At 40.2% G+C, this 25439-nt stretch overlaps 1 protein-coding gene across 4 annotated transcripts in view; it reads right to left on the bottom strand.

Annotated features, from left to right (window-relative positions):
• KDM6A (lysine demethylase 6A) overlaps positions 1–25439 on the bottom strand; it is a 153275-nt gene that overhangs the window by 18124 nt on the left and 109712 nt on the right. For all 4 annotated transcript variants that reach the window (XM_073667237.1, XM_073667238.1, XM_073667239.1 and 1 more), the window contains 10 exons: positions 9272–9401; positions 9026–9131; positions 8362–8567; positions 7246–7310; positions 6846–6920; positions 6128–6276; positions 2226–2340; positions 1526–1713; positions 1265–1406; positions 21–147 (listed from right to left, as the gene is read on the bottom strand). In XM_073667237.1, coding sequence (XP_073523338.1) covers positions 21–147; positions 1265–1406; positions 1526–1713; positions 2226–2340; positions 6128–6276; positions 6846–6920; positions 7246–7310; positions 8362–8567; positions 9026–9131; positions 9272–9401 — 1303 coding nt within the window. The remainder of the gene's footprint in view (positions 1–20; positions 148–1264; positions 1407–1525; positions 1714–2225; positions 2341–6127; positions 6277–6845; positions 6921–7245; positions 7311–8361; positions 8568–9025; positions 9132–9271; positions 9402–25439) is intronic.

The following is a 25439-nucleotide window of genomic DNA, read 5'->3' on the forward strand; positions in this document are numbered from 1 at the left end:
ATATTTCAACATTTACTAACCTCACAGAGGCTGCAGTAATGAGCAGGCTCCTCTTTTGATCTTCCGTGCCACATAATCTCTTTTCCTGCAGCAATAAGAGCTTCTCTTAGTGCCTGGCATTGCTTCATAGTCCTCAGTAGGCAATATCTGTAAGGATAAGAACAAAATAAACATTTAGATACATAATAAGAGCACAGAACCTTTTTCCCAGGGATTTTTTTTTTTTTTTTACATATTGGGAGACTTATTTAGGTTTCTTTTGTGTTAAGATGCTGCAGATTTAATGTAGAAATTTGAGACTGAAAAATGAATTCCATAATGTAAATTTCTGCAATCCCAAACAAACAAAACCTGATCAGTGAACCCAATCAGGACAGTCCAATCCGGTCTCTAGTGTGAAAACCTCATCTTGTGTCAACCGATCTCAATATAGATAAAGGGCAAAGCAGAACCTAAGCCCGACTGTTCAGACCGCTGTCCACAGGAAGCTCTATACATAAAATGCCTAGCTTAAAAGCGGGGCTAAGTTCCTGTTTGTACAAAGGACAAGAAAGTACAGCAAAACCAAAGAAATGAGCCAGAGCATAAGTTGGTATCGGTGCATTGTGTAAGAGCATGGTCACACTGTGGCCATTTCAGATAAAACACAAGGAGAAAAAACGGAGCATAAACCCTGTAGTAAGTAAAAAGTAATAGTGCAAGTAAATAACAGAGTATTTGGATAACACTATTTTGATCAATAAAGCATAAAAGCCATCCCACCGCGACAAGGTTTACCCAATTGGGATGGTCCTCTCCGGTCTCTAGTATTAAAACTTTGTCTTGTGTTTTAATGCTAGAGTCAGGATAGGACCGTGCCGATCGGGTACACCTTGTCGTGGTGGTATGGCTTGTGTGCTTTTTTGATCAAAATAGTGTTATCCAAATACCTGATGTTATTTACATGCACCATTACTATTTACTTACTACAGACTACATTGGTCATTTTGTTTTGTTTTTTCCTTGGGTTTTCTCTCTGAAATGGTCACAGTGTGAATGTGCTCTTACAAAATGCACGTATACCAACTTATGCTGCAGCTCATTTCTTTGGTTTTGTGGAAATGGAAGAATATAATCAGATTTGTATTTTTCCATTATTTTGCGTTCTAAATCTAACTGGGAAAATGTGGTTGTACACACCATTTAAAATCAAGGAAGATATTAAAAGATATAGTTGCAGGACTATGAAAAAAAATAGACTTTACAGTATACAAGAACAACTTACTTTATCATCTCAAAGAGCTTTGGATCTGATACTTTGATGTTCTTTGCCATGTTCCAGGAGAGATGAACCATTGGTACTATTGATTTCACGCACTGTAGTTTGTTCCATTCGTACCGCTCCACAGCAAGTTTATACTGGTAAGCTGAAAAAGCAGTAAAATTAAGAAAAAAAAGACTTTTCAACGTATCTGCACTTGAAAATGTATTCTTGTAAAGTCATATATATCCCCATTGTTAAATGGCAAACGCCCTGCCCGTATACCTGTTAGAGGCCCAACATTCCATGCAATGTTGTTACACCAACCAATCGCCTGAACCCAATGGACTGTGCCAGCGTTTATCCAAACCAAATCCCCAGGTCTTTGAATGAACCTGTATACTGGAACATTTGCTTCATACAAGTCCTCAAGATTTGGCCACCATGATCCAAGTAGGAAATTTATATTATTTCTGCAAAGGAGAGACAAACGTATATTTCTTCAGGATGAAAAGACTACTTTGAAAGCTCAATATAAATTGGGATCTGTGGGTAGAGCACTGAAAGACTAATGGTCACAGCAGATCACATCTATAAAGCTGTACAGTATTGGACCTATTGCTATACTATACCATGTTATAACTATCTAGAAATTTGCATTTCAGACAAATCATTTATGCATGAACAGAAGTTAATATAAATCTGTTACAATGTTACAATGTCAACTACTGCTCATGCCTTACTGGTAATAGGAAGATCCATTCAATCCAATTAGAAAAAAATCCTGAATGTGACCCTCCCACCCCACCACCTTAATCCAAGTTCTGCATCCACTCTAAATGGCAACCAATAAAGGGTCGAATCTTGATCCAAACTATTCAGTTTTGCCTTTAGCAGTGCATTTTAGAGTATTTATTATATTAATACTAGCATTTCAATATATTATGTTAGTGCCTTTACATAGTATTTGCCTTTTTTTACTTACTTTTCACAAAACTCATTCATTACACACCAGTATGACTCCGGGACAACAAACCATTCACAGTCTCCAGGCCCAATATTTATATTCACTGAACAAAAATTGTTGTTTTCTTGATGACCTAGAATCAAAGAATCATACATAAGCCATTACTAGACACAATATTGGTGCTACAATAGGCAGCATCAAAACAAGAGAGAAATGGTTAAAGTGATTCTCCAGGAATAGAAAAAAAACCTAAAGGAAATGTAATTATAAATAAATACCTAGGAAGGTAATCACTATATAAATGGCCAATGCTGTAGAAAAAGACATGAGCCGCACATTCAAAAATCATACATTGATCTAATTCCACTAGGCAAAAGTTTACAAAACTGAACATGAGGTTCTTCACTTAACAGTCTAGTCAGACTGTATGAAGCCCACTGCCACGTCACAGCGAACCACTTTACTAACTTTTTAAAGCAGTAAAGGTGTGGTGCCATGCACCAACCACCGCGACAGTGAATGCTTCAGCGGGGAGGGCGACCCCGGACTCCAGGCCACAGCGCCCCACAGGCACACCGCCCCACAAAAATCGCTGCTACACAGCACCAACACCAATTGAAAGGTGCTAGAAAACTCACCTTCAACAAGACATCACATAACCAAAACCAAGAGAAAGAATCTATGAATTTTCAGATAGAAAGGAACTAAATAAGGCTTGAAGAATTATACATATTAGAGAACTGGTTACAGGATGAATATAAATACTAAAATCACCAGAATGCAACTTTAAGGCTATGTGCCAACGATGCAGAAATGAAGCAGAAAATTTCTGCAGCATTTCTGTATCTCCCTGTCAGAAAAACCGCATGCAGATTGTACATGCGTTTTTCCTGCGGAATACATGCGGATTCACATGCGTTTCCGCATGCAGCTTGACAAGCGCTTTCCAGGCGATTAGCATCACTTGGAAAGTGCTTGACAACTAGGTCACACTATATAAATCCATGCAAACGGCATGGATTTATATAGTGTGACCGTAAAAATAAAAAAATAAAGCTATACTTACCTCCGATCCCCCGCCGCGTGTGCTGTCGCGCTCGTCCTGGCTTCTTCCTGGTTGCCGGCATCTCGCGAGACAGCCTGCAGTCACATGACCACGACGTCATCTCATGTCCTGGAAGGAGAAGCGCTGCTGGGGCCGCCGGACAGGTGAGTATAAACTTTATTTATTATTTTATTCTTTTTTTTACAGGTACAATGGTACCCAGGTCTGGATGAGAGTCTTCTCTCCTCCAGAACTGGGTACCATACGCACACTTAAACGTATATAATCCGCGTGTACAAATGTACAGACACGGATTCTATGCGTCTCAATGCAAGTCAATGGCGGCAATTCCGCTGCGCTTCCGCAAAATTAATGAACATGCTGCGGATTTATGAGCGCTGCAGAAACGCTGCGGAAAAATCCGCAGCATGTGCATTGACATTGCGGAATGCCATTGGGGACCATGGGGTGCGGATTACCAAGCGTTTTTGATGCGTTTCCGCTGCGGAAACGCATGAAAAACGCATCGTGGGCACGCAGCCTAAGGGATTTAACCTGCGCTCTTGTAAATTCATGGCAGTGGGTTAAATCTTCTGCAATCTAGCAGGAGCAGGTTGTGTCTCCAGCTGTCAGACACAGCCAAGGACCCTGGGGAGAAGACAAGCAGTTTATTACCGCTTGTGTCTTCTATTTTGACAGTTAAAGACAGCTATGTAGTGTACAGAAGTATTGGCAGTACTGATGCTTCTGTAGGACCTGGCGATCAAATTTGATCGCTGGGTCTCCACTGGCATAGAAGAGCTGCTGAGTCCTAGCAGACCCAGATCAGCTCCGTCAGTGACTTGTGAGCCTGTGGTGGGCTGTTTTCTCCTGAAACTGAAATTCTTATGTATGCCCCAGTTACAGTGAAAAAAAGGATCAATCAAGTAAAATTTAAAAAAAAAAAATGATTTTAGAGACCTGTGATTATCTCTTGGGGAGCAAATTATGATTTTTTTAAAAAGTACATAAAACAAAACTAAAAGCAAAAAAAAAAAAATTTTATGGTTTTACATGACTATAACCACCTGGAAAGTACATTCACTAGCTCATTTGGTGTAAAATATGTATAGTAAAAAATTTATCAAAAATAGTTAATTATATTTAATAACCCACGGCTTAAAAAAAAAAATACTTTTGAGAAACGCCTTTACAGCTTATCCAAGCCTGGTAATTGCAGGTGTTGTCCCATGAACCAGGGATGTGGAGTCGGAAAAAAAATGGACCGACTCAGACTCCTAAAACATATAATAAATTGGGTTCAGTAGTTTAATGTAGTATGTGCTGTAATTGTTTTTATAAAAATTTGGGAAAGTTATGAAATGTCCCATAAATGCCAGTTCTATTCCTGGTCTAAGGACTTGGGCTTTTAGTTGACATAAATCTGTACTAAATGTACATGCTCAGTAGTGAGTCGGAAGTCAGGGAAATTTAGGAGAAGGTTTAGCTTACCAACTCCACAGCCCTGCCATGAACAAAGTTCATTTTAATCAATAGATCTTGGAATAATAATAAATTCCACAATTGGATGTGTTTAATTTTTTTTTTTACCTGTGCTGAGATGATGTTATAAATGTGCCCCTGCTGTGTACTGTGTAATGGCTGCGTGACCGTACAGGAACACGGTCTGATCATACCACATCTCCTGGGCAGGGGGGGAAAGAGTATACAGACATTACAGCAGGGGATCACAAAATTCTTTCTTTGAGGCAGGGCTGTGGAGTTGGAGTCGGGGACCATTTTTTGGAGTCGGTATAAAATGGACCAACTCCGACTACTAAAATATAATAAATTGGGTACAGTAGTTCAATGCAGTTTGTGGGGAATATTTTTTCATAATAATTTGGGAAAGTTATGAAATGTCCTATAAATGTCTGTCCTAGTCCTGATCTAAGGGTCTAGACTTTTAGCTGAGATGAATCTGTGCTACAGTAAATTTATCACTTACACGTGAGCCATGAATGAGGGAATCGGAGTCGTGGAGTTGGTGTCATGAAAACTGAGGAGTGGGAGGTTTGGCTTACCGACTCCACAGCCCTGCTTTGAAGTAAATCCTTTTTTTTTAAAAAAATAGGCAGGGAAATGCTTTATCTCACAAAAAGAATTAGCTGTGATCCCATTCTGTGCTATGTGTATACTCTTTTGCTTCCCCACCCCCGGCCAGGAGATGTGATATGATCAGACTATGTTCCTGCACGGTCCAGCAGAGCCATTACGCAGTACACAGCAGGGGCACATTTCTAAGATTATCACAGCACGGGAACATTTTTTTTAAACACTTCCATTTGTAGAAATCATTATTCCAAGATGCATTGATTAAAATCAACTTTAAACGTCAACATCAGGGAGCACAGTGACGTGCAGGAGAGGGGGAATATGGTAACTAAGCATATAGGCGGGGATTTTGGGGAATAATAAAAAGTTAGGCAGGGTTTTCTTGGCATACGGGGGACGCCAAGCCTGTGGAAAACAGAGGTGATAAAAACACACTTCTCTGCAATCAAACCTCTACTATGGGCCATACAGGTAAGTATAGATTTACTTTTCTATAACCAGTATGTCCATAGTAGAGGTCTGATATCTCCCAGGGGGGTGACAGATTCCCTTTAAAATTAACTTTGTTAGTGGGAAAACCCCTTGAAGGAGTTATTTACAAAAATGCAGTCAAGTAAAGTTCCACTCACATTGTGCTTTTGCCCTATGCTTAGAATGAGAATCCAGTAAAGAAGGCTTTCACAGCATTTATTTTCAATGGAGTTAAAACATGTGATGTGAACAGGACTTTAAATATGAGAAACAGGTAATATTATTCATCTGGAGAACTTAAAATACCAACCTGGAGTTCTGCTCCCTGGAACCTTCATGTACAACTGAACAGTATTCATTCCTAGAATGGTATGACCAACATGACTTAAGAGATTTCCAGCCGACACAACACGTGCAAATGCTGGAAGTTTGGTCAATTCATGAAGCTGTAATCTCCACCTTTAATAAAAAAAAAAAAAAATAATACATTTTAAATTTAATATTTTACTCATAAACGCATCTTTTTTTTTTTTAAAAGTCGCTTTTATGGGGGCAAAAAATGCTGCCACCATGTTATCTGTAAGTCAAAAGGGAGTTTTTTTTTTTTTCTGTCTCTTTTTTCCAATAAAGTTTTGGTGGACATCTTTTGACCCATGTCTTTCTTTTAAATGCAGTATGCTCTAGCTATGGCTTTCTCCAGGCAGTTTCACAATTAAAAAAAAAAAGCTACAAAAAACTGACGGTATAAGGGGAGTTTCACATTATTGTATGACAGGCATTTTAAGGTCCGAATTACACAAGACTTGGCCCAACTAACGACATCATATACGCTACAATGGTGCTAGATTGAGTTAGGAGATCACAGAGAGGCCAGGATTGGCTATCAAATGGACAAGAAAATACAGCAGCTGTACGGTCGCATGAATAAGCCCAAACCTAAAAACGGTCACACTGGCTGCATAAACTCAATAACAATCTGCAAAGAAACAAAGTTGCAAGTACTTATTTTAAAAAATGTATATTCTTACTTTTTTTCATCAGATAAGTCAATGTTGGTCCCAAACTTAATTGTCTTAAATGGTCCTTTCCTTTTCCGACCACAACTACAAAAGGAAGGGAAAAAAAATACATCACAAATGTTTATATACCAATACCGCTAATGTATGAAACATTATTAATAAGGGTGATACACATCAGGTGGTACTGCCATATTACAACATTGATGGTCAGCAGAACATTTTCTATTGAATATTCAGCATTTTACCGGAAAATGATAGGTTAAAACACTACAAGAGCAGGATTCAGCCATACTCGTACATGCTTACATTATAGCCGTGCACCTGAAAGGTTTTTCTTTCTGTGTAAGTTTTGCATAAGTAAACCTAAAAATAATTCGAAAGAGCCAACAGAAAATAAAATATTACTTACTTATCTGAAGATGTAGATTCACTATCCGAGTGGTCCTTGTGGTGGATTTTCTTCTCATTTTCCTCCTAAAACAGATAAAAGGATAAGAGCTTAAAAGAGGTATTCTCAATTTTGGAAGTTGGGGACCCCGAACGATCCCATGAACGGTGACTTTGTAGAGCATGAATGGAGCGGAAGCAATCGGACTGACTTTTAAGAATGGAGTGGAAGCACACAATCAACCAATGCTCCATTCACTTGGTCACACAGGCCCATTTCTCAGAATTGATGGGGGTCCCAGAGGTTGGACCACAGTGATGGTGATAACTTCCAAACTTGAGACTACCACTTTAAGAAAAATGCAGAAACAATAAAGTAGCTTTTTGTATGCTTCCAATACATAGTATAAAATTATAGATTTTAAAAGGAATCCATCAGCATTTCCCAGAGTCGCTGCAGGTGATTGACAGGTCTCTCTGTATATGCACACACAAGAGATATCTGTCAATACCAGCTGCGGAACCACGAAGAGCCGGATGTCCAAAGTATATTTTAATTGAAAAGCCAGAGCGTGCAGAGAGCAATATACCTGGCTTCAATTGTGAGATTCATGCAGCCGATAGTTTGGGCAACATAAATCGCCTGACAGGTTCCCTGTAAGAGCTCAGTGAAAAACAAGCATTTCTAAATTGACTACTGTTACAGAGAACTCCATTAACACTTCCAGACAGATATATACGTCATGGAGTCCGGGTGTGTAGAGAGGGCTCCGAAGCCCGCTAACCATAGGGCAGATGACAGCTGAATTACATAACCGGCATCTGCTTTTAACGGCAACAATCGGCTCTGCAGCCAATCGCTGCTGCTAACCCCTTAAATGCCAAAGTCAATCATTGACAGTAGCATTTAAGGGTCAAGATCTGGCCTTGGCATTCATCAGGGTGCAACAAAGAATAAACCAAAACCACAAAAAAAAACCTCAAAGCAAATGTTACAATACACAAGTATAAAGGATTATAATCCTTCAGTAAAATTAAATCTTATAACCATATCTGCTCCCCCACAGAACAATCTGTATGCCGTTCCATGTTGTGCCAGGTTATGTAAAAGATAGATGTAACCATATACGTTACTAACCCTTAGTGATTCCTGGAATGAAGCAGCCTGGTACTGTGCATATTTTGCAATGGTAGTATGTGATCGACTACTCTCACAGCGCCAGATTTTCTTTGCTCCAGTTGGATCCCAGTTCTCATCAGACGGCTGTAACAACTGTGTCCGCACTTCAACTAGGTGTTCAGTATTTGCTTCTACCAGAGTTTTAGTAGAAAACAGACCTAGGTCTGAAGAAGAAACAGTGTGAGGAGGTGTACCACCTGTTTATAGTAGCTGAAAAACAAATATGGTAAAAGGTGTTAATAGTATCCATCTATGTGCTTAAAATCCACAAAACAGGACCCAGTGTGGCCGCATTCATGTAAACGTGGTCATGCTGCAGTTCCCTGCCCAGTTGCATGGTCGAGAACACCGAAGTGCAGAAAAATGTGGAAGTGCATGTAGTGTTACACCAATGGTGCAGACTTGTATTCCTAGTCTTTGTGGAGGTCCCACCTCTTGACATATTGACAAATGATTAGGCAGCTTCATACAGACAGTGCAGGCAAAAAAGACAGATGTTTTTCACTGCAAATGGAGGAACACTTTGGTATGTTTTATTATATATAAAGTTTAAGTTTAGAAAGAAACAATATGGACACATGGAAAACAACAAACATTCACAGGAGATCACATGATGCAGTACCTAACTTAAGTGCTCCAGCAAGGCCACGGATAACAGTAACAGGATTGTTCGGATTCGTGCAGAACTGATGAAGAGGTGGAAAGAAAGCATCTCTCTTATTCTCCAGCTGAAAACGAGAAATAAGAATTTACCCACTGCATAATAATCCTGCACGTTGTACTGGAAAGGTCATGTAATCATCACACTACTAGAGGGTTTATATGTAGTACAAGTAGTGAAGATCTAGCCCGCTGCAGACATACTCACATAGATGCTTGGTGTTGGAGGATTTAATTTATCTGTTGGTAAGGGAGGATAGGGCGGTGGAGGCGGCCTGGGAGGTGGGCACTTGTCCAGTAAAATGCTACTGTTTGATAAACCATTTTTCCCCAGATTCCTAATGGTATAGAAAAAGAAAATCAATGCAAGAAAACAGTATTTGAGCAGATCTGAGTTGGGTCAGGTTCATAACCTCTTTTAGACATTGGGTAAGGATTCTGCCCTTAAACTCAGGGTGTTCACAGGCACTGTACTCCTACATGCAAACATTACATTATTTAATACTACACTTTAAACAAGACTATAACTATACATTTCTTACTGTTTAGGAAAATAGCAATAAAACAATGATTATTTGCTAAATCTACAAAAAAAAAATACCTGTCAGACAGACATGAAGGCACATTATGTCCCAAGGTTTTTGGTACTTTATCTGAAAGCAGCATGATGTAGAGACGATTCTGATCCCAGCTTTGTATCACTTACTGGGCTGCTTGCTGCAGTTTTGATAAAATCACTGGTTTTATCTGTTGCAGATCTACCAGTTCTCTGAATGCTGAGCTCTTCATAACCCTGACCACAACTCTGATTGGCAGCTTTCTATGTGCACTGTGCATAGGCAGAAACCTGCCAAATAGTGGTGAGGGTGGGGTTATACAGAGCTTCTGAATATGGAGGACTACATGGCAGCTGGTTTACTAGCCATCTAGTGAATATCCTGCTGATAAAATAGTAATTTTATCAGAACTACAGCAAGCAGCCAAGTGGCATAGCTGGAATCAGGGTCCCTGCACCCACATCATACTGCACTCGGATTAAATGGTAAAAACCTGGTGACAGATTCCCTTTAATGCGTCCATTAACCGTTCTTCAGACAAGAGTGGAAATCATGGTTTCAGTGGTCATACACCCATTAATCACACATTATCGGTATATCCTAAAGTTAAAGGTCAGAAATTGCAGTTGCACAATAATGCAGAATCCTAGAAAAAAAAAAAAAAACACAGATACAAAACCTTTCCAGTTGTAGTAGTAAATCAGTAAAAGACTATACTTGAACAAGCATTCATGTGCACACAAAGTATCCAGACAAACAGAACAGAATAAGACCATGGTTAGTAATCAAAGTTAGGGTTTCCTATTATGGTAAAAAGTCAGGTCACAACGTTCAGGAGACACTCCAATATCAAAACTAGATGGGCCGGATATTTTCTTTTAACGAGGAGATGGATGGTGGGCATGCGTGGCCACATCTCTGCCAATATCAAGGGGCAGTACCTAAACCTGCAAGTAAAATGCACCCGATGGAATAGGATTAAGACACCTTCAACATTAGATCCACTTCTAATACTTTTCTGAATCTTGTGTTATGCTGCCATGCACTTCTGTCAGCAGCTTATTTCTCAAGAGAACAAAAGAAATAGTTATGTTAAAATCCAACATGAAGCACCCTCACATGGGGTGTTACTAGTGAGACATGAAACTAACACACGACAGAAGAACTGAACTTTGACTTTGTACAAACACACTTCGCAGCTCTGCTGTATTGCAACAATATTACAACCCTGTCTGCCTGTGAGATGGAGGCTGAGAGGAACCTGCAGATGTGTCAGGTATAATCACACACAGCTCTGCAGTGAGATCAGGAGAGCAGAGAGCGGCCATCACACTGGGAACTGCCCTTCATGTATAACAATCTCTGGAGGAAGAGTCTCCTGCAGATCAGTGTCCTCCCCATATCCTGGAAACAGCTCATTTACATATAAGAAAAACAGGGATTTCTCTGGAAAAAGACATCAGATCGCAGGTATCAAGATAAATTATTATTCCACTTCCTATGATCTACATGCCCATATAGATGTCTTAGGAGGGTTGATCCTACTGACAGATTCCCTTTATCAACTATTAAAATATGGCTCATTAGCATCTGTATCAAATAAACCCACCAAGTATCTAAGAATTGTTAGTTCAACAGGATTTTATATCATTCTGTAAAATGTTATCACTAGTTCTAGTCACCAGTTTTGGACAATGTTTTCATGAAGTCATCAACACATACAGGCTATGATGCAATTTCCTCCTGTCATTTGCCCAAAACGGAGGCAAAAACCCCCTTATAGTGAGGACTTAAAACTAATCAACATGTTCAGTAGTTTGGCGTAACTTTGCCTTTTTTGCCACATAACACAACTTGCACCTATAAATCAAATGTTTTTTTCTTTTTAATGATTCTCAATTTAAAAAGGCTTCTGTAACTAAACATAGTTGGCACAGCAGGACAGTAAAGTGTGGTTTACATGAGCTGATAATCGGAGAGCATTTATAAAATAACGCTCATATCCAACCATCGGCCTGTATCTGCCACTGATGAGCTAACGAACAGGAAACCCTATCATTCACCAGCCAATCATATCATTAATGGCGACAAAAAAAACAAAATGCTCTCAGCAGCACAGACCCACATAAATGTCACGGGCTTGTGCTGCTGACAACTTGCAGTGTGCGTGAACGAGCCATTAAATGAGCACAAAACTGACTTGAATACAGATGGACAGCGCCCATTAATGGGGCTATAAGGAAGGCCTTAGACACCCGGCAATCACTTCTTGTTGAGGGAGAGGACATACTCTGTATAGTTCTACATGGGGAAAGAAAAACTATTTGCAAAAACGGATTGAACTGCGTTCATAATGCATTCAGACTGTCAATGGCGTAAATATCTGCCTACCGTATATTGTCATTCTTGGCAGAACAACCTACATTATACCGATTGTCAAAATCATCACAAGATTAAGACTGAAAAACTACTCACAGCTCATTTCCATGTATCTTAAAGCCACATTCTCTGAATGACCATAAACTATTTTCAGCAGAATCATGAATGGGAAGGAGCATTACCAGCAGCAATAAATGTTACAGTCAAAATACAGTTTACGCCACGGAAATAAATATAGGCTGTGTAAACTGCTGGCAGATTAAGGCCACCAGGTGGCACTGTACATGTCAGGTTTTACACAGAGGGGAAAAAAAAAAAAAGACCCTTAAAATGCTGAAAGTAGAAGCCAAAATCAACCTCACTACTGTAAGATGCACACATTTAAAACACACATCATAAATTTTATATATAGTGGAGCTTCTCATTAAATTACAATATCAAAAAGTTAATTTGTTTCAGTTCTTCAATACAAAAAGTGAAACTCATTATATAGAGTCATTACAAACAGAGTGATCTATCTCAAGTGTTTATTTCTGTTAATGTTGATGATTATGGCTTACAGCCAATGAAAACACAAAAGTTATTATCTCAGTAAATTAGAATACTTTATAACAACAGATTGAAAAAAATGTTTTAAAAATCTGAAATGTTGGCCTACTGAAATGTATGTTCAGTAAATGCACTGAATACTTGGTCGGGGCTCCTTTTACATCAATTACTGCATCAATGCGGCGTGGCATGGAGGCGATCAGCCTGTGGCACTGCTGAGGTGTTATGGGAGCACAGGTAGCTTTGATAGCAGCCTTCAGCTCATCTGCATTGTTGGGTCTGGTGTCTCTCATCTTCCTCTTGACAATACCCCATAGATTCTCTATGGGGTTAAGGACAGGTGAGTTTCCTGGCCAATCAAGCACAGTGATACTGTTGTTTGTAAACCAGGTATCGGTACTTTTGGCAGTGTGGACAGGTGCCAAGTCCTGCTGGAGAATGAAATTCCATCTCCAAAATGCTTGTGGGCAGAGGGAAGCATGAAGTGCTCTAAAATTTCCTGGTAGACGGCTGTGCTGACTTTGGTCTTGATAAAACACAGTGGACCTACACCAGCAGATGACATGGCCCCCCAAACCATCACTGATTGTGGAAACTTCACACTAGACCTCAAGCAGCTTGGATTGTGTCCTCTCCACTCTTCCTCCAGACTCTGGGACCTTGATTTCCTAATGAAATGCACATTTACTTTCATCTGAAAACAACACCTTGGACCACTGAGCAACAGTCCAGGTCTTTTTCTCATTGGCCCAGGTAAGACGCTTCTGGCGTTGTCTGTTGGTCATGAATGGCTTGACACAAGGAATGCGACACTTGTAGCCCATGTCCTGGATACGTCTGTGTGGTGGCTCTTGAAGCAATGACTCCAGCAGCAGTCCACTCTTGTGAATCTCCCCCAAATTTTTGAATGGCCTTTTCTTAACCATCCTTTCAAGGCTGCGGTTATCCCAATTGCTTGTGCACCTTTTTCTATCACACTTTTTCCTTCCACTCAACTTTCCATTAATATGCTTGGATACAGCACTCTGAACAGCCAGCTACTTTAGCAATGGCCTTTTATGGCTTACCCTCCTTGTGGAGTGTGTCAATGACTGCCTTCTGGACATCTGTCAAGTCAGCAGTCTTCCTCATGATTGTGGAGCCTACTGAAACAGACTAAGGGACCTTTTTAAATGCTTAGGAAGCCTTTGCAGGTGTTTTTTATTTATTATTCTAATTTACTGAGATAATGACTTTTGTGTTTTCATCGGTTATAAGCCATAATCATCAACATTAACAGAAATAAACACTTGAAACACATCACTCTGTTTGTAATGACTATATAATATATGAGTTTCACTTTTAGCATTGAAGAACTGAATTATATTAACTTTTTGATGACCTTCTAATTTAGTCAGAAGCACTTGTACATACATATACACAGACGAGCATGGTGTACAGACTCTGTGCATGAGCTGGACCACAAGCAATACGTAGTGGTCTCAGGACAAGGACCCCCACTAATCCACAGTACTGCATTGTGGCTATAATGCATGAATAATTATTTTAAGTTTTAGCTTGAATTTTATTTAAAAAAAAAAAAAAAAAAAGGAAAAACTGACACTTCTGAGCGCTTTAATACATTTTCTTGAACAGTTTTTGGCCAAGAGGTGGACGGACGCACAGTAGAGCCTTAGATGTTTCACACCTCCAGGATGTAAAATGTCCAGTAGTGTGAAGCAGATACTTGCTCACAGGTGCACTTTACAAAATCACCACAACACCACCATCACTAGCAACATCGCCATAACACAGAGGTGAGATTCATCTGCCATGCATGTACCAGATAAAATCGGTATTCACAAATTTCCTGATTGGTTATAAAGGCAAAACATTGAAGGGGTGTTCCCACGAACAAAATATATTTTAATCAAACCGATTCACTCTGAGGTACATCATGGCAGGGAAATGTTTTACATCAAAGGATCAGCTGCAATCCTATACTGTCATGTCTGTATACTCTTTTTTATTTCTGCGTACCAGAAAAATCACTCACATCTGAATGAGGCCTACATGTGACAATCACAGAACACAAACCCTCTGTGATTGGTGAGGATTAGTGATGAGCGAGCGTGCTAGTTTAACCCTTTCGCCGAGAACGTTCAGGTGCTTACCGAGTATCTTCAGCGTGCTGGTATATTATGTTCTTGTCTCTGCGTCTGCATGATTTACGGCTGTTAGACAGTCTCAACACATGCAGGGGGGATTGCCTGTTTGTTAGGGAATCCTCACATGTGTTGAGGCTGTCTAACAGCTGTAAATCATGTAGACGCATAATATATGAGAACGCAAAAAATACTCGGGAAGCACCCGAGCATGCTCGGTTAAAGAGTTGAACGAGCACGTTCGCTCATCACTAGTGAGGATGTGTGATAATGTCTGTATCATCTCCTGGGGTCACTGCCTGTACTGGAGGAGTGAAGACCATATCAGGCTGCGGACGATCTAATGCTGCGTGTTAGAACCTGCAAGTGAAGAAGTTTTAACCTTCTCCCCTACTTCAAGTATGTCGCCCCTATACACCACAGAGAATTCAACTTCGCTGAACTTAATAGCGAATATTCTTGTTTATACATTTATAACATACATTCTGCACAATCAAATAAGCCATCCAGTGTAAAAATATACTTAACCAAGCTTTGACCTACTCATGACATAGCAGGGGTCCCTGACCTTTCACATGAGCTGCGCCCGCGCGATCCCTGCCAGAAGCTAGGGTTACATGATTGCCGAGACACTGCTTTCTCAGGCAGGTGTGGTGTTCGATCCAATCCGAGCGGTTTCACAACATTTAGGAGGCTGGGAGAGGGAGGGGTCTCCCTCACACGTGCGTTCGGCACCGCGGTGACGTCATTGTGAGAGCCCGGTCGTCGTCATGGCAACCCAAGGTTGCCACGGTCTAAGAGGCTGATATCAATGCAGGACTGAAAGGTAGAATGCATTGATCGCTGGTATAACGAACTGCAATGCAACTGCACTGCACAGTGATAAAAGTTACAGTATTTTGGGGACTAAGACGCACCCCATATTTTGAGGAAAATAGGAAAAAAAATTTTTTAATAAAATGGTGGTGCATCTTATAGTCCGATTTTACGGTAGCTTATCGGGGGTGGGGTGACTGCGGTGGAGCGGGGTCACAGGAGGCAGGGTTGCTGCTGCAGGAAGCTGGCGGTGACAGAAGTGGGGCGATGCTGAAGGGCCCCAGACTGAGAGGAAGGGGTATTCAGAGGTGCAAGGCTGCGGCAAGCCCCGGGCTTTCACAAAATGTTGGTGGACTCTCCATTGTTTTCACTGCAGTGAACTTTGGGATAATGGTCACCAAAAAGTGGAATAAAATGCGATCAAAAAGACCAAAGTAAGTAAAATTGATATTGCTGAAAACTACATGTCCCGCAAAAAACGAGCTGCCATACAGCAATGCAAAAATAATTTTTTTTTCTATAAAATATTTTTTATTGTGTAAATGGGGCTAAACATAAAAAAATTATATAAATGTTATATTGCTGTAATTGTACTGACCCGAAGAATAAAGCTGCCTTTTCACTTTTACCACACGGTGAGCGGCATAAAAAAAAAAAATTACTGAATTGCTGGTTTTTGTTCATTCTGCCTGCCAAAAATCAAAATAGAAAGCGATCAACAAATGTTCCGAAAATGGTACCAATAAAAACATCAACTTGTTCGCAAAAAAATAAGCCCTCACATGACTTCCAGCAAAAATATAGAAAAATTACAGCTCTCAAATATGGAAATGCAAAAACTTTTTTTTTGAAAAACAAGTGTCTTTTAATGTGTGACAGCAGCCAAACACACAAAAAACTATATAAATCTTGTATTGCGATAATCGTGCCGACCTGAAGAATAAAGTCGTCTAATCACTTAAACCGCACGAGGAACGGTATAAAAAATAAATAAAACTAATTCTTCACCTGCTGATTTGTTCATTCAGCCTTCCAAAGATCGCAGTAAGGCTCGGCACACATTTATCCTGCGCTCTGCACTGAGCGCTTATACCGGGGTTTCCGTGTAAATCTCTGAAATACGTTATGCAGATGTAACTCCCGATGGAAGATTCCCTACAATAGAGGCAGATGGGGGCACTGTGGACGCCGTCTGGCCTATGATCCGGCGGTGTCAGTCTTTTTAGGTGTGCATAAAAGTGCCGTCGGCCACAGTTTTGTGCACTTCTGAAATGAAGGATACCACTGAACAGAGGCCAGACGGAGTCCAGAGTAACTCTGCTGGTCTCATTATAGTGAATGGATCGCTTAAGGATTTCATCTGAATCACGTCACTAGGAAATTTAGATGAAAACCCCGATATAAGTGCTCAGTGTAGAGAGCTGGATAAATGTGATCCCAAACGTTAAGTAAAATGTTCCCAATAAAAGCTTCAACTCCATTCCCAAAAAAAGCAAGTCCCCACTCAGATCCATCATCTGTTAACGGAAATATAGGGGGCTTCTAGGTCACTGGTAGTACAAAGGCACTGGAAAAGCGAATGGCTCCACCCAAAAGAAATTCAGCAAATTCTGCACTTCCAAATCTAAATGCCCCCTCCCTTCTAAGCCCCAGTGTGCCTAAACCACATTTAGCGTCCATGTTTGGCATTTCTGTAGTGATGAGAGCCCGCCTAATTTACTGGTGCATGTCTCCAGAAGCATGAGCTGGGATTAATGCACAGGCACTACAACTTACAGGGCAATACAACGAACAGGCACAATAGTGAATTTGAAATTTTCACTCAGTAACACCCACTGCTGCTTGTTTCTGGAAAACACCCATGTAGTCAAATCATCACTACACGTGTAGATAAAGTCCAAAGGGGTATAATTTCCAAAATGGGGTCACTTGAGGGTGGATTCTGCTCTTCTGGCACCTAGGGGCTCTGTATATGGAGTTTGTAAACTATTCTAGGAAATCGGTACTCAAGGAAGCAGATAGCGCTCCGTCCCTTTTGAGTCTTGCTGTGTAGCTAAGCAGTACTGTACAGCCACATTTGGGGTATTTCCACGTAAAATAGAAATTGAGGGACAAATTTTGGTGCCATTTTTATCCATTTCCCAGTGTGAAAATGTAAAATCTGGGACTACGACAACATTTGTGTGGTAAAAATTTTATTTTTTCTTCTTCAATATCCAATGCTATAAAATTCTGAGACACCCCTGATGTCAATAGGATCACCCCTAGATGAATTCATTGAGAGGTGTAGTTTGTAAAATGGGGTCACTTAACGGACGGTCTGCTATTTTGGCACCTCAGGGGCTCTCCCAGTAGGTCATGGCTCCCACAAACCATAACAGTAAAATCCGCACTATAATATTGCGCTCCTCCAGTTCTGAGCCTTCCACTGTGCCTGAAAAGTATTTCCCGATTACATGTAGGGTATTGGGAAACTCAGAAGAAATTGAACGGAGGTCCATTTTTTCATATTAGCTATTATAAAAATTAAAAATTTGGAGCCAAAACAACAGTTTTGTGGTAAAAACGTAATTCTTTCTTCACCGTACAATCGGTATAAAATTCTGTGAGGCACATGGTGTCAAAATGCTCAATGCACCCCTAGATGAATTCATTGGGGGGGTGTAGTTTGTAACATGAGGTCACTTATGGCCACTGTTCTGGCACCTCAGGGGCTCTGCAATGTGACATAACACCCTCAAGCAATTAAGCAAAATTTGAACTCAAACATGGCGCTTCTTCCCTTCTGAGCTTAGCACTGTGCCTCAAAAGTAGTTTTTGACCACATATGGGGTATCTGTGTACTCCAAAGGAGAAAATGAATGATACAATTTGGTGTCATTTATTTTATCTCTTTTGAAAACTTGGGGCCAAAGCAACATTTTAGTGGAAAAAATGGTAATTTTCCATTTACTCGGCCTAATGTTAAACAATTCTGTGAATGGCCTGAAGGTTAAAAATGCTCACTACACCCCTAGATGAATTCCTCGAGGGATGTAATTGCCAAAATGGGGTCCCTTGTGGGGGTTTCTGCCGTTTTGGCATGTCAGTGGCTTTTCAAATGTTACATGGCACCTGCAATCTAGTCCAGCCAAAATTGAGCTCCAGAATTCAGTTGGCGCTCCCTTCCGTGCCCTGATGTGTGCCCAAACAGTAGTTTACTACCACATATGGGGTATCTGAGAACTCAGGAAAAACTGCACAAATCTGGGGCAAATCTAACTTTTTTGCAGGAAAAATGTATTCTTTCAATTTCACGGCTCAACATCAAAAAAAATCTGTGAAGCACCTGTGGGATCCAGCTGCTAACCACACCTCTAGATAAACTCCTTGACGGGTGAAATTTCCAAAATGGGGTCACTTGTGGGTTGGGTTGGGGGAGGTCTCTACTATTTATGCACATCAAGGGCTCTGAAAATACAACATGGTGTCAGCTATCGATTCCAACCAATTTTGCGCTCTAAGTCGAATGGCGCTTCTTCCCTTCCAAGCCCTGCAACCAAACAGTTTTCCACCACATATCGGGAATCGGCATACTCCGGAGAAATTGCACAACATATTATATGGTTCGTTTCTCCTCTTACCCTTGCGAAAATGCTAAATTTGGGGGTAAATCAACATTTTTGAGGGAAAAAGTACCATTTTCATTTTTCCTTCCACATTGCTTTAATTCCTGTGAAGCACTGAAAGGGTTAATAAACTACCGTATTTTGCGGATTAGATGCACCCCCCCCCCCCAATTTGGGAGGAAAAAGGGGGCAAGTCTTATAATGCGAACTTACGGTTTTACCTGGGGGGTGCGGCGTCAGATCGGGGTCCCAGAGGTTGGTGGAAGCAGTGGGGCGATGCTGCGGGCCACGGTGGTGGAGGGGCGATGCTTTGGCTCCATCCTCAGAAGTCGGCGCTAAACAAAGGAAAGGTTCTCTATCCGGTACTTAGCGCTGTGCTTCAGCAAAATGGCAGCCGGAACATGCGCAGATCGAGGTCTCGGGAGACGCATGCTCCGGCGGCCATTTTGCCGAAGCACAGCGCTATGTACGGGATAGGGAACCTTTCCTCTGCTCACCGCCAGCTTCTGAGGAAGGGGTCACAGCATGTGCCCGCAGCACTGCCCCGCTACTGCCACCAACGTCCACTCATCACCGGCTTCTGAGGATGGGGCCCACAGCATCGCCTGGCTCCTGCCTCCGCCGCCAATCTCCGGTATGTGTGACCCCCGCTCCACCACCACTGCCCCCAGGTGAAAAGGATTATAAAGCGTACTATTTTATTGGAAAAAAAAAAAACAACATTTTTTTTCCTATTTTGCACCCCAAAATTTGGGGTGTGTCTTATAATCCGCAAAATATGATATCCGAATTTGGTTTTGAGCAGTTTTTAAAATGGTGTCACTTATGTATTTTTGTCACATAGGGCCCTCAAAGTCTCTTTAAATGTGTGTGGTCCCTACAAAAATTGGTTTTGTAAATTTTGTTGGAAAATTGAGAAATTGCTGATCAACTTTTAACCCTTCTAACTTCCTAACAAAAAAAAATTTTGTTCAAAATGATGCTGATGTAAAGTAGACATGTGGCAAATATTAACTATTTTGTGTGGCATAACTCATTGGTTTAAGGGCATAAGGATTAAAAGTTTGAAAATTAAGAAATTTTCATTATTTTTCGCAAAATTACGATAATTTTGTGCATTTATTTGTGAAATTTATATCAGCCTAAATTTACCACTAACCTGAAGTTAAACATGTTACGACAAAAAAAATCTCAGAATCAGTGGTCCGTTGAAGCGTTCCAGAGTCATTACCTCAAAGTGACACTAGTCAGAATTGTAAAAATTGGCCTGGTCATGATGGTGAAAACAGATTGGGAGGTGAAGGTGTTAAAGGGGGTCCACCTCCAGGGACAATTTAGTTAATATTTGTACTTAACAGCATGTATTTAGGGCTAAAAAAATAAATAAAATTTGGCAATTCAGTTTCGCTTTTTTTCCATGCATTTTTAAAGGGGCTGTCCACTTCTAGGACAATTCCTACTTAAAGCGAATCTGTCAGCAGGTTTTTGCTATGTAATCTGAAGACAGTATTAGGTAGGGGTTAACACACAGATTTCAGGGATGCCTCTCATCAAACTCTGGTTTTGTTTACTTGCAATGATTGTTTTAGCACAGACTAGCTGGTTACATGAGCCCTGGACTACAAGACCCCTCCTGTGATAGGCACCTCACTGTCTCTGGACTTTGTACAGGAGAGCCTGGTGTGGGCGGCGTTAGCTTTCTCCGCTCTGCTTCATTGCTACATCCAAAAACGCTGATTGTGTCAGAACGGCAGCACCCAGTAAACGAAGTGGTGATGCATCGTTGGATTCAGCTTTTCTTTGCCAACATCAAGCTGCTCTCAGATGAGGTATCAAAAACCTGCTGACAGATTCCCTTTAAATGATCCAATCCCTAATGTAAAATACCCTATACTTCCTATCTGCATCAAAGTTATTCTAGCGATGTCTAGAGATATTGCTCTCAGTGGGGAAAAAAACTAAAATATCTTTTAGTTATGATACCTTTAATGGCTAACAAAAAAAAACCAGACATTTAATTTTAGTTAGCTATTAAAAGGCATAACTACAAGATTATTTTGTCTTTCTCACTGAGAGCAATCTTTTTTTTTTAACTTGCTAACACGGTGCCAAACCTTTTTTTCTTTTAACTATCCAGAGACATTGTTACGTCACGTAAGACCTGCAGTCAATCAGCAGTCACAAATGGGCTGCAGTGCTCACACCCACACCTGCCCCAGATGTCCAAGCTTTGTTTAAAGAAAGTGTGAGCACAGCAGTCCAATAGTGACCACCGAAGAGCTGCTGGGCTCATGTGGCATAATAATGTCATGCGAGCCTCAGCATCAGTACAGGAGAGGAGAATAGGGTATTTCTACTTTACACTGAGGATTGCATTATTAAAAGAGGGATTGTCTGAGTAGTGGACAACCCCTTCACCCATTCCTGACCGCCAACTTTAGATAAAGGTCGTCGCTTGCTGGGCTTTGTGCTGCGTTGATGTTTATCTACAGTCGGCGGTCTTGCAGCGCTCCGGACCCTCAGAGTCCTGCAAGCTCTGGGATTCTGGTACAGGAGTCATCACTGGGACCTGATTGGCTCAGGTCCCAATGAAATTAAACCGTGTTATCTTCTAGATGCCACGATCAATAGCGATTTCGGCATTTAGAAGATTGAGAGAGTGAAAGGTTAAACATGCATATTTATGCAAAAATAAAAAAGTACACATATTTGGTATCACCTCATCCAGACCGACCGGACCTATAAAACTGCCACACTAGTTAACCCCTTCAGTTAACACCGTAAAAAAAAAAGATGGCTAAAATCTAAGCTTTTTCATCATACCACAGAACAAAAAGTGGAATAAAGCATGATAAAAGACAAATGTAAATAAAATGGTATCGCTCATTTTAAGCTGCAAAAGACAAGCCGTCATACAGCTCTGTCAGCGGAGAAATAAAGTTATACATCCCAAAATATAGCAATCCAAAAACTAATTATTTTTTTCTATAAAATAGTGTTTTTTGTGCAAAACATAAAAAAATTATATAAATGTGGTATTGCTGTAATCATACTGAACCTAAGAATAACACTGCCTTATCAATTTTACCACACACGGAACGGCATAAAAAAAACCCCTAAAAAATACAAGTTCTGAATTGCTGGTTTTTGTTCACTCTGCCTCCTAAAAATCTGAATAGAAAGGAACCAAACAAGTATGTGTCTGAAAATGGTACCAATTAAAATGTCAACTCCTCCCGCAAAAAACAAGCAGTGGTGTCAGTCTTTAGGTGTGCATAAAAGGACGGTCCACCACAGTTTTTGTGCATCTCTGAAAAGAAGGACACCGCTGAACAGAGACCAGAGTAACTCTGCTGCCTCATTATAGTGAGTAGATCCTTAGGGGATTTCATCTGAATCGCATCATTCAGAGATTTAGATGGAGACCCCGATGTAAATGCTCAGTGTAGAGCGCCAGATAAATGTGATCCAAAATGTTATGTAAAATGTTCCTAACAAAAGCTCAAACTCAATCCACAAAAAAAGAAAGTCACCACTCAAGTCCATAATCTGTTAATGGAAATATAGGGGGCATCCACATTACTGGTAGCACAAAGGACTCTGGAAAAGCTCTGGAGAAACTTATGAGAAATAGCATAACAAATTGTACTGTCTATTTGCTCCTATTATCCCTTCTGAAAATGACAAACTTGAGGCCAAAGCAACATTTTAGTGGAAAAAATGGTAATATTTAATTTACTCAGCTTAATATAAAATTCTGTGAATCGCTTGAGGGTTAAAAAAGCTCACTACTCCTTTAGAGTAATTCCTCGAGCGGTGTAGTTTCCAAAATGGGGTCAATTGTGGGGAGATTCTGCTGTTTTGGCAGCCAAGCTGTTCAAATGTGACATTGCATTCGCAACCTATTTCAGCCAAAATGGTGTCCCTTCTGAGCCCTGCCATGCGCCCAAACAGTAGTTTTCTACCACATGGGGTATCTGTGTATTCAGGAGAAATAGCACAACAAATAGTATTGTCTATTGTATTATCTCATGTTAGACTTGTGAAAATAAATAATTTTGGGCTAAAGCAACATTTTTGTAGAAAAAATGTGATCATTTTTATTTTCACTGCTCAACTATATAAAATTCTGTGAAGCACCTGCGGGTTTAAGGTGCTCACCACACATTTATTTGCATTCATTGAGCGGTGTAGTTTCCAAAATGGGGTCACTTGTGGGGGCTTTCCACTCTTTAGGCACATCAGCGGCTCTGCAAACGTGACATGTGTCCACTATCTATTCCAGACAATTTTGCATTCCAAAAGTCAAATGGCGCTCCTTCCCTTCCGAGCCCCGCCCAAACAGTTTTCCACCACATATGGGGTATCTAAGTACTCAGGAGAAATTGCACAACAAATTTTGGGGTCCATTTTCTTTTGCCACCCTTGTGAAAATGCAAAATTTGGGGCAAAAGTAACATTTTTTTTGAAAAAAAGTAAAATGTTCATTTTTTCCTTCCACATTGCTTTAACTCCTGTGAAGCACCTGAAGGACTAAAACTTCTCAAATGTGGTTTTCAGCACTTTGAGGGGAGCAGTTTTTAGAATGGTATCACTTTTGGGTATTTTCTGTCATATAGGACTCCCCCACCCCCAAGTCACTTCAGATGTGATGTGGTCCCTAAAAAATGGTTTTGCAAACTTTGCTGGAAAAATAAGAAATTGCTGATTCAATTTTAAACCTTTTAACTTCCTAACAAAAAAAAATAATGTTTCAAAAATTGTGCTGATGTAAAGTAGACATGTGGGAAATTGTTATTTATTAACTATTTTGTATGACATATCTCTCTAGTTTAACAGTTTGAAAATTGCGAAATTTTCGGCAAAATTTCACCAAATTTTTACAAACGCAAAAATTACAGGCCTAAATTTACCATTACTATTAAGTACAATGTGTTGCAAAAAAATCTCGGAATCAGTGGGATCCCTTGAATTGTTCCAGAGTTATTACCACTTAAAGCGACACTGGTCAGAATTGTAAATATTGGCCTGGTCAGGAAGGTGAAAACAGGCTCTTGCATGATAGAGTTAAATTTGGGGCTCATAAATCAGCATAGGAGGAGCTTAAAAAAAAAAAAAAATAATAATAATTTAACTCAGTTAAGTCATTCTGCAGTCCAAAAACTCTGCCACACAGTAGCTATGGAAGAAAAAAGATGCAACATTTTTAATGAAATCCAATTCCAAAAATGATTTTTACCAGAAAGAACAAGTATTTCAGAACAAGCCATAACACTAACAGGCTAGTTAACCCCTTTACAACCCAAGGTGGTTTGCACGTTAATGACCAGGCCAATTTTTACAATTCTGACCACTGTCACTTTATGAGGTAATTACTCTGGAACGCTTCAACGGATCCCCGATTCTGAGAATGTTTTTTCGTGACATATTGTACTTCATGATAGTGGTAAAATTTCTTCGATATCACTTGTGTTTATTTGTGAAAAAAAACGGAAATTTGGCGAAAATTTAGCAATTTTCAAAATTTGAATTTTTATGCCCTTAAATCAGAGAGATATGTCACACAAAAAAAGTAAATAAATAACATTTCCCACATGTCTACTTTACATCAGCACAATTTTGGAACACCAATTTTTTTTTTGTTAGGGAGCTATAAGGGTTAAAAGTTGACCAGCGATTTCTCATTTTTCCAACAAAATTTACAAAACCGTTTTTTTTAGGGACCACATCACATTTGAAGTCACTTTGAGGGGTCTTTATGACCGAAAATACCCAAAAGTGACATCATTCTAAAAAGTGGACCCCTCAAGGTGCTCAAAACCACATTCAAGAACTTTAAACCTTCAGGTGCTTCACAGGAATTTTTGGAATGTGGAAGAAAAAAATTAACAATTAACTTTTTTCCAAAAAATGTTATTTTAAACCCAATTTTTTATTTTTTTTTCACAGGGGTAACAGGAAAAAATGGACCCCAAAATTTGTTGAGCAATTTCCCCTGAGCACGCAGATACCCCATATGTGGGGAAAAACCACTGTTTGGGCGCACGGCAGGGTTCGGAAGGGAAGGAGCGCCATTTGACTTTTTGATTGTAAAATTTGCTTGAATAATTAGCGGACGCCATGTTGTGTTTGGAGAGCCCCTGATGTGCCTAAACAGTGGAAACCCCCCACACGTGACACCATTTTGGAAACTAGAACCCTCAGGGAACTTATGTAGATGTGTGGCGAGCACCCTGAACCCCCAAGTCCTTTACAGAAGTTTATAACATGGACCCGTGAAAATAAAAAAAAAATCAAACTTTTTCCACAAAAATGATGTTTTA

The sequence above is a fragment of the Phyllobates terribilis genome, unplaced genomic scaffold (genome assembly GCF_046119375.1).
Source record: "Phyllobates terribilis strain yellow unplaced genomic scaffold, ASM4611937v1 Scaffold_2__4_contigs__length_985480577, whole genome shotgun sequence".
Lineage (NCBI taxonomy): Eukaryota > Metazoa > Chordata > Amphibia > Anura > Dendrobatidae > Phyllobates > Phyllobates terribilis.